General features: G+C 42.7%; 1 protein-coding gene across 1 annotated transcript; it reads left to right on the forward strand.

Annotated features, from left to right (window-relative positions):
- Window positions 1–6,761: 6,761 nt before the first annotated feature.
- Window positions 6,762–9,572, forward strand: zgc:153115 (uncharacterized protein LOC768186 homolog). Its single transcript, XM_053329670.1, has 2 exons — window positions 6,762–7,485; window positions 9,328–9,572. Exons 1-2 carry the CDS (start codon window positions 6,981–6,983, stop codon window positions 9,570–9,572), a joined length of 750 nt encoding a protein of 249 aa, XP_053185645.1. The 5' UTR covers window positions 6,762–6,980.
- Window positions 9,573–10,582: the final 1,010 nt, after the last annotated feature.

The raw sequence follows: 10,582 nt of genomic DNA on the forward strand, positions 1-10,582 counted from the left end.
AGAATAACAATAATAATAATATCAGTTAGCAGCAAAAATGATCATTTAGCACTTTAATATGTGAGTTTTAAAATGACACAAGCAGCTAATAAAGCAGGTAGCAGGTAATAAAACAGGTAAAATAATTTGTGTCTAAGCTGCAGGTGTAGTGGTCGAGGTATGACAGACAAACTTCAATGATAAAAAGAGCATTTTGAAACTGCTAACCAACAGAAATGCTCATTGCCTGAAATATTTTTGGAGGTTTTGTCAACCCACTGTAGAATCCTCTCATTGCCAATGCTGAACATTTTCACAAGAGAGCTCATATAGAAAATTCTTCTACAAAACCAGAGCATCCCCTACAAACGCTGAGATTTAAATCAGACCTTGGCTGGAGCTCTCAATCTTCAGGGTCGTCTTCACTGCTTCAAATACATCCTGGTCAGGGCAATGCATGAGCTGCTGGTATGCAGCAATTCTGACCTCCGGATCCTCCTGGGAGGAGCGGTACAGCTGCAACAGCACAGACCTCTAAAGGGAAGGAAACTGCTGTCAGTCACTGATGTCAGACTCCCACTCACCTTCTCACCTCTTCACCTTCACCTCAACTCATCATGAATCAATTATCACTCCAGTCAGACATTTAGCTTTTTTAAATATAAAAAGTGCTCACGTCTAAAACAAAAAAATGCATTATTTACTTGAGACTAACCAAAGTTTATTTCACTCGTCATTCTTTCAACTCACATCAGCTGAGCAGGGAAAGCGTCTGAAGGCCTGAACGGCAGCGAGTCTCAGCTCCAGTGCAGTCGAGTGTCTGAGCACACAGTGGGTCAGCAGAGGAATGAAAGATGAAGCAGACAGACCAGTGTTTCCCACTGATTTCAGGACATGAACAAGCTGTGAAGCAACAACATAAATGCATACCAGGATTGAATTTTTCATCCATGACTTAGCGAAATATATTAAATTATCACTGACAGTACATTTACTCTACCTCTCTCACTTGAGTGGGTTCTTCTCCTTCACAGCCATCCCTCAGGGTTTCTTCTAACATCTGTATAAAGGTCTGTACCTGAGGAAGGTCCCTGCAGGATGTAGGAGACCTCTGGCACAGTTGATAGACCAGAGATGATCCAGCCAGCAGGGCCTTGGACTGCAGCTCTGGGACTTCCACTACAGCCTAACACAAACAGCAGAAAGTTATGTGCTGTGCTTCTAAGCCTGTCCTACCATTTCTTCCATAAAAACTAGAGGGAATTATTATATAACAGATAAGAGAACTCTGCTGACATCAATACCATTAATATATCCCATGAGGAACAACAGAATATAGTTTTTATGAGAAATTTCAAGCTATCGTTCATGTCAAAGCAGCGTAGAGGCTCCTACATTGATGGAATCGATGATCTGTGGCGATGGATGAGGGATGAGGGAGATGGTGGTGAGGAAAGAGTGAGCCTGCTCTTCCTCCAACTCTTTGTTCTTTATTAGGTCGGTCAGTAGTATGATGCAGTTTTCAGATCCACAGGCTGGTAATGCATCCAACAAAGGCTGCCTGTCCAAACAGTTAATCAACATCAGCATCAACATCTGCTGTGAGTATATATATCATATATATATCATGGGTATGTGGATATGTGAGTGGGGGGGTATTATTATTATGTTGCTAAGATGAATGTAAAGCCTTGAAAATGGGAAACCTGTCAGTGTTCATTGTATTCTGTGGCAGTTAAATAAATACAGTATTTACTATGAACATCTTTCACAATGTAAAGTTGACTTTTTAAACATTGGTGTGATTAATAACATTAAAGGAAGGACACTATGGGAAATATTGTTATTCCCTTTCTTGTCAATAGTTAGATGAGAAGATTAATACCACTCTCATGTCTGTACGCTACATATGAAAGTACAGCCAGACTACCTTAGCTTAGCATAAAGCCTGGAAACAGGGGGAAGCAGTTAGCCTGGCTTTGTCTGAAGGCAACAAAATCTGCATGCCAACACCTCTAAAGCTTAATAGTTACACCTGTGTTTGACAAGTCAAAATGTCCACTATGATAAAGGTGTATTTGCTGGATTCTGTGGTAGACAACGCTTAAAGGACTGAGGAGGGGACACAATCCTGCTCTGTCGGGTCATCTGTCTCTGTCTGATTAAGTTGGCTAGTATCCTGCACAAACCTCCCTTTGTTTACTTGTTGATCTGGCCAGAGGCTGTATGTTTTTCTCATTTTAACCCATAAACAAGAGTCCCTCCAACTTTAATCCAATTTAATGGTAGCAAAGCACAAGATATTTAATTAACTATAGCACAAAGTGTATAACTATGGAGCTGAAACGGTTGGACACAGATTGAGGTACAATGAAGCCCAAAAATATTCCATGATAAAATACTGTGGAGCACACACCGCTAGGGAGGAAACACTGACCAGTCATTGCGGCACTTGAAGTTGGCTTCTTGCCACAATGTCTCGAGTTGAGAGAGCGTCAGATCTCTCAACTGGAAAGCCAGTTGAAGGAACTGCTGTGATACCTAGGAGCGGATAAAAAAACACAGACACACAGATTACCAGTGAACTCCAGCAGAGCTGTGAACACACATTCTCATCCTATAAATCATCTGATCCCCACATAGTAATTATATATCACAGACTGTGTCAGGGTTGTAGGTCTGATGGCTCCTTTTAAACCCCTCCCACATAAACAGTCTGTGATGAAGGTTGCCAGATTAGGCTTGACTGAACTACTTTGTGAGAGAGACATTAAAATAATTGGCTCATACACAGCAAAGCCTCAGGGGAAGTCAAGCCCCGACTTACAAACACAAACAAGCCAACAGTGGTCTGGCAGAGACCGGGCTACTTAAAAGTGAATCATATTCATTGCTGAAAATTGGGACTGGGGGCTTTGAAACTTGGGACTGGGGGTTTTAACTTTGCAGCACCTTTAGTGTAGGGGAGGTAAACTGAAACATACATTGAATGATTCTTACAGATACAAACAGTTCAAAGTCGAGTGGAATCTGTTACATTGGAGGCCTACCAGTTGTGGGTCTGAGGTAAGGCCACATAACATCCTGACAGTTTGACTGGCTCGCTGAGGTGTCGACAGTTTGGCTTTTCCTGGCCGTGCCGCCCCCTCCTCTTCAAACTGCAGGTCAGTTTGTACACCAGGAACTAAAGACCCTGTAGGAGAAATAAGAAAAACAAACATAAAGGAGTCTACCGTAATTACCGTATAACATATGATACACTGCAAACCTGGCTCCTCACCTGCTCCCGGAGGCGTCCCTGGCTGGGCTCTAAGCAGCAGCAGGGTAGACACAGTTTGGGTCTTCACCAGCCCTGCAGTCCTGGACCACGTTGCCATGGAAACAGCTTCAGTACAGTTGACCTCTTCCAGAACTGTAGAGCCATGGCGCTGAACGCAGTGTAGCTCCGACTGCACCGACTGGAGACAAGACAGACGAGAAACTGACTTCCAATCATAAAGCATGAATCAAATGTGAACTGTTTTACTGATGCCTGAAGTAGACATGTTTTTTTTATTTTAGCTTACAGTTTTGATGGCAATCAACATCACTACATTGCTTACTTAATACAACATTATTTCTTTCTTTATCTAACTGACATACCATGGGGAAAAAAAGGATTTCAGCACTAGGGAACCACATTTCAAGATAGTTTTGAACAAAAATGCAAGGGGGGTAAACTCACTGTATCTGTAGTTAAAGCTACTGAATGGGGCCAGAAGTTTGCCAGCCGTGACTGCTGGCACTGTTTTAGATCCCTGATTTTCTGCAGTACAAGTCCTCGTCTCTCATACCTGCTGGTGCACGTCCCATACACATCAGTCTAAAGAAGAGGCATTAAAGCAAAGTCAGATAATATCATATGTATACACTAAATTATGGCATGATGGTGTTAATGACGGTTATTGTTAGTAGCAGAAGTAAAGGTGGTATCAGACATACTAAAGGAAGTGGTTGCAGTCGATTTGACTGTTGTTTTTCTGCCTAAACTTGCATCAATCTAAAGATGCATTATAGGGAACATCAACCCTCACCTCCTTTTCTAATTCCTGTTTGGAGGCCGTGCGGGAGGTCTGGAGCATGCTCAGAAGAGCCCTTTTAATGTTGAGGGCCCACACCTGCTCCCCCTCCTGGAGACAGAGGGCTGTGACCTTTCCCCCCTGGAGGGAGAACTTGAGGCGTGTTCTCTCCAGTGACTCCCTGGGAAACAAAAACACCAGATGAGCCCCCCGAGACCCGAGAACACAGACAAGTGAAGCATCTGAACAGAGTATCACATTCATAGAAAAAACACTTGTAGCATTCCAAAATGATCTGGACTGAACGCTTGGTTTGATCCTTGTAGACAGAGAAAGACAGATGCATATGCACATATCCAAAATAACCGATCATTCATTCATTGACTATTCACTATGAAAACACACCAAATTGTATATTACCTCAAGCTTTTTAAGCGCTGCACAGAATGTTCCTTCTGAGGGGAAAGCCGTTTAATCTGTGGATTCCTAATCTGTTCAGCAAAGATGCAGATGAATCATTAATAGTGATATTATAATCTTTGCACTACTTTATCTTGAAAGCTTTTTGTCTTTCAGAAACAATTTCATGAAAGCTGACCTGCATCACGAGATGACACTTGGAAACCACATCAATATCAACCACACAGTCCAAAGCGAGTCCATTCCTGCCAGCACTGGAGCCATGCAGGGTTGTGGTAATTGTTGTGCTATACCTATAAGTGTACCTCACCCCTCTTTGATAGGACAAGTCAGAGGTAGGAAACTCTACAGACATAAAAAAGGAGATCCAAATAAAAAAGTTGTTCAGTGCAGCAGATCTAATTATGTAGTAAGGTGCTGTTTTGCATAGAAAAATCATTATTAAAGTTTGTCAGTGAGCATTCATTAAAGTTGGTGTTGCACAATAATGAACAAACTGAATTCTCACCAGCACAACTTGAATCACAGAGATTAGACTCTGTCTGAAAGCAATCACCTACTGCATAGAACGACAAAGAAAGAATTTCACAGATAATGACAAAAAAGAGCAACTTTTCTCAAAGAAAACCTGTTATACTTTCACACTGAACACCCGCAGTCGTGGATGTCAGCTTGACACTTAGTAAGCCAACTTTTCATCAAATGGGAAATGAAATGACACATAAAGAATGAATAGTACTCACAACAAAAGTCATAAAACTCACCATGTAGCAGGAGAAAAATGAGTGTAACATGTAGATAATTAAGCAAGGACATAGCTATAGCAACCCCTAGTCACTGCAGATCTGTCTGCCTCTGAGCTTCCACATGTAAGCGAGATGAAAACCAAGCACTGTTCACAGCCACTGAATGACCATGCTTGTATGGGGGCTTCCACAGTGACCCATACTGCTCACAGCGACCAATCAGGAAATACCTTCCAAGCTGGAGCTACAAACATACACTGGGCCAATCACTTGACACAACACCAGCCCCCACAAAAAGTTAGGTTTCCTTAAGCCTTACCCCATTAACTTGGAGAGGCATTACACACAAGCCACACACGGACAGATTATTCAGTTTAGTATATGAAACTGAAATGACAGGTCTGATCTTATCTGACAGGTTCTCTGCAGAGATAGCCTGGGTACCTACTTACCTCAAGGAGTGGACAAAATAGCAAGAAAACTTACAATGTAATAAAATACAACAGCATATTAAACACAGAGCCTGTAATGAGTGTTTCTGCTATTGTAACATTCCTTTTAAGATATATATTTGCTTGGAGATTGTTTGAGGACACAAGCTTACATATACACTTGCAATATGACCATAATCTATAAACCACATAACCAGTGTGGACTTCAATCTGTTGGAAGCTGGTTCATAAATTTCTCTGAGTATGACCAACTACATTTAACAGAGGTAAAGAGAAGAGAGACATCTAGTGCCTGTGTCTTGGATAGAAATAGATTAAAAAAAAGTAGTGATTAAAGGGGGTCTATGGTGGCCATTTATAGAACTTTAATGGTCTAAATTGCGAAAAGAAAAAGAAAAGCCCTCCACCACTCAGCCACGTTCAGTCTGGAAATGGGCCGAGACTAAATTACCCAACACGCCTTTCATCCCCATCTCCTTCCCCCATCATTACCCAAACTGCCTGCCACCTACTTTCCACGATGCACCCGCCGCCGCGGTCCACGCCCGTGCTGCGACGTCAGTCACTGCGTGCTGCTAGTTGAAGTTGCGTTCAAATCCTATGAAAAACACGGTGTTTATGGACATTGTCTGAAAAAACCGTTAACCTACTTTCACCACACTTCTCAAGTCGTGAAATAATGGTATGTATGAGAGTAGGTTTTTATTTTCAAAACATTAGATATACCAAATGTATTTTGTATGCCAAGATATAAAACAACTATTCTAGTAAATTAAGTGCCATATATTAGAATATAACGCCTAGACGCTGCATTGTGTTTGTGTTTGGTTATACAATTTGTGATTTACTGTAAGACCCCAAGTGAGATGTGTAAGTTTTCAAATCAATGTGGTGCTTATTAGAACTAAAAAATATTGGTAATATTTTGGCTTTTTGTACAAAATCAAAGTATAAACACCCCAATTGTGTTTTGAACCGATAGACCCTGAACGCATCGTTAGTCCGGGGCAGGGGGCGTAGGTTTGACCGGCTTCTCGGAGGCTCAGACACAATGAACCGTCAGACTGTGAGGGGCACGCATGTTGGGCTGGAGGTATTAGCACGGTTTTAGCATATCATAACTCCAAAATTGTGCCTTTCTTTAATTTACTTGACATTTTTGAAACTGTTGATACACTGTATGGCGGTAACAAGGCTCAGTTGGGAACGGTTGCGTCGTCGAGTTTGATGAAAACGAGGTCAGGAACAGACTAACGTTAGCTCCTCCTGGCGGATTCTTCTTTCGTTATTTTAAGGTTAAACTAACTCAAACTAGACAGATAACAATGTCGTGGACTGCTTCGTCTGATTATTTCGCTGCCGAGTGTCTTGTATCGATATCTAGTGGCCCTGTGCTGCACAGACCCACCCCGGTCGCCCCCGCCAGCCAGTCGGCCACGGTGGGCCTGCTCCCCGGGGAGCCCGATGGGTCGAGCGAGGACAGGGAGGTGCGGGAGACTCTGCGGCTGGAGGGGGCAAACATGATGGCGGTGGCGGGTATCCTCACCGACCTGCACGGCAAGTTCCGCCCGATGTCGGCCTACTCTGAGAGTAGCAACTCCTCGTGTGGTGGTGAGAGCGGTTACACCACGTTGTCCGACCCCACCACCCCTACAATGACCCCCTCCGCCACCCCGGTCCCCGGACAGCAGCAGCAGCTGAGGGGGGGAGGAGGAGGAGGCGTGGGGGCCCCGCGGTCCCCGGTGAAGCGACATCAGTGCACGTTTGACGGATGCGACAGAGTTTACGGGAAATCGTCCCACCTGAAGGCACACATCCGGACACACACAGGTATGAAGACAACAACACTGTGCTTTCACCAGCACTTCATTTGTCATGTATATTCATATTTGACCCGTCAGCTTAACTTTGTGCATAACTTGAGCCCACTTGATGCCGTGATCGTCCACACAGTCACTGCCATTATATCGGCTAAATATGGGAAGTGTTGTGTTCTTTTGTATTTTGAGGGATTATGCCCTAGTAGCGTGGTGGTGCCTATTTTTTCCTTAGTCCAATAACGTGGGCCAAACAAAGGGAGAAATACAGAAACTCCCCTTTAGAGACTCTGACAAAGAAGTAAACTAACAAAAGAACTGGGCTGGACGTTAAAACCGGTGACGAAGGTCTTCCTCTCGACTGGATTTGCATATGAAATGAACGTAAGATGAAACCTTAACGTCGACAGAGGAGAGTTCATTGTCGGACACAGCCTATCCTGTTGATGGCAGCAGTCAGTGCTGGATGTTTTGGTATTTAGTGTTTCTCTCTCTCTCTGGGAATCACCTCCCTTCCCTGGTGTCCACTGGCAGGTTGTTGTGTGCATTGTTGTCAGCAATGTGTAACTTACTGATAAAACGGACAAGTGCTGCAGAGGGAGGCGCGTCCGATAATGGATGCGTTACCCCAGCCCCCCCCCCCCTCATAATTATACATTTTCACAGCCGATATATAATGTTAACGCTTAGCTGCCTGGTGCTACTCTGTAAAATGCTACATGAGAATTGAAATTGACACCTTGAATCAAAGTCATACCGAAACTTCACTACTGATTTGAATGTGCACGCGTTTTTTTTCGCAAAATGAGGGGAATTGGTGTGTTCAGGGTCATTGAGCAGGCGCGAACGGATTAAGGGCAGGAAACGGCTCAAAGAAACTGTGGTGGTAACGCCCACAAAGAGTTCTGCAACAACAACGTGGCCTGGCTTTGTGATCTTGAAAATGGCACCGAGCATCCTACTCGCTTATCCCAGTTTGACTCACGTTGCCTGCAGGAGATTAAGGATAGTAGTAGTTTAGGAAGACTAATCTGGAGTATCTCATTCCTAGATATGGTTTGTCACGTATAGAGCCTAATATTTTGTCCACTTAAAACCCTTAAAGGAACTGCAGGGAGTAGATTTGTGTCTCTAAATTGGTGTTTTAATGGACTCAGCTGAAACTCAAGTTTGCTGTAGGGGTGCAATCACACACGGCCTACCAGCATTTACAAACAACAACTGATAAGCGGAGAAAGCCTTTTCAGTCCTCCATAGGTTAATCGTTGGTCATTTTCATAACAGCTTTAAGGGGACATGTTTTACTATAAAGTCAAATCAAAGTCAGATGCCATTGTATTAAAATAATCATTAGAAATTACTATTATTTGAGTTGAGCCTGATGCTTTGGCGTTTATAAACAGACATAAAAATAGAAGAAAAAAGGGTTACACACAGTTGCCCAAATCAGAGCTGAAATGATTAGTCAATTAATTGATTAGTGAATGGATATTAAATAAATCTGCAGCTACTTTAATAATCAGTAAAGTCATTTTTTTAAGTAAAAATATCCCACATTCTCTCATTTCAGCTTTTGAAATGTGATGATATGCCACTTCTTGTTGTCTTATGGGACAATAAATTGAATGTTTTGGAGTTTTAGACCATTGGTTGGACAGAATTAGATCTTTAGATGTCACCTTGGGCTTTAATGAGGTTATAAACCAATCAATGAATTAAATAATCTGAAAAAAATAGGCAGACTAATCCATAGTTTAAAAAATTAGATTTTTTAGCTGCTGTTTAACCACTCTTCTGAATGGGTTAAACACTTTGTTAATGGTTCTCCCTGCTCTTTTTTGTCTCCATGCTTCAGGTGAGAGGCCCTTCCCATGCACCTGGCCCGACTGCGAAAAGAAGTTTGCCCGCTCTGATGAGCTGGCCCGCCACACCCGCACCCACACAGGGGAGAAACGCTTCCTGTGCCCACTGTGCGATAAGCGTTTCATGCGCAGTGACCACCTGATTAAGCACGCCCGCCGTCATCCTGACTTCCAGCCCTCCATGTTGGGACGCAGCAAGGGCACATCCCCCTCTCCCGGCCCAGCCATGCACCATTGAGTTGGTTGGGAGCAGGGGGGCAGGCTTACCTGCTTACGGGGGTCTGCAGGAGCACATAAGGTCACAGTGGTTTCAAGTTAACCAGCTACAATCAGATCCACTGATTAGCATTTAGCATTGCTGTGTTGTACTCTACAATGTGCACATACACACTCGTACACAAGCCAACACACACAGAGCTGGATGTGAGGAGGGAGGTAGCCTCATCTCTCCATCCACACAGATGAGTCATGTGACCACTATCAATCTGCTCAACATAACCAGGGTTGGGTATCAAGAACCGGCACTGAATTGGGACCGGCTCCGAATCCATAAGAACTGCAGAGTCAATAAGAAATGTGCTTTTCGATTCCACTTATCGATTCCTGAATGTAAGGTTTGGATGCATTGCACTTCCATTTTACAAACACTATACGTGCGTATCAGCACGCGTGTATAGTGTTTACAATTTGGCAGATTGGAGCTAGCTTTCAAAAATGTGGCTAAGCTTCACAAAAACCAGTAATAATACAGTGAAATGTAATCACTGCATCAGTAAATACACACAAGGGAGGAAGATCTTAGTTGGCAATTAATGTACTACAGAATGGTGTAATCATGCAGTATTTTTATTTTTTTATGTCCATGGTCTGAACATTTTTTTATTGATATAATAACCAAATGTCTGTTTTTGGTAAATCTGCTGAATTAAATACCTGACAAAGACAGGTAGTTCATCACATCGATGCAAAAATCCTGTAAAACCAATAATGTTATCAAGCAGTGCTGCTCATTGATCTGACAAGTGCCAGAGAGTAAAAACTACATTCATACTTCTTTTAAATGGCACAACAGAATTATTTTCTTTATCTTACAACCAAAAAGAATTGGAGCATACCATTGTGACAGTAGCACACATCCACTAAAAATAAAGGTTTTTGCTTTCAGCACATTTTGGTTTCTATTTTTCATCAGGATTCGATAAGAATTGGAATCAATAAGCAGATTTAAATTGATCAAATAAAACCCAA

The sequence above is a fragment of the Scomber japonicus genome, chromosome 12 (genome assembly GCF_027409825.1).
Source record: "Scomber japonicus isolate fScoJap1 chromosome 12, fScoJap1.pri, whole genome shotgun sequence".
In the NCBI taxonomy this organism is placed as follows: Eukaryota; Metazoa; Chordata; class Actinopteri; order Scombriformes; family Scombridae; genus Scomber; species Scomber japonicus.

Excerpts from the sequence above, each read along its gene's own strand:
- zgc:153115 (XM_053329670.1), top strand. The coding sequence starts at position 6,981 with ATGTCGTGGACTGCTTCGTCTGATTATTTCGCTGCCGAGTGTCTTGTA. Across the intron at positions 7,486-9,327 it reads ACACATCCGGACACACACAG|GTGAGAGGCCCTTCCCATGC; the intron begins GTATGAAGACAA and ends TCCATGCTTCAG.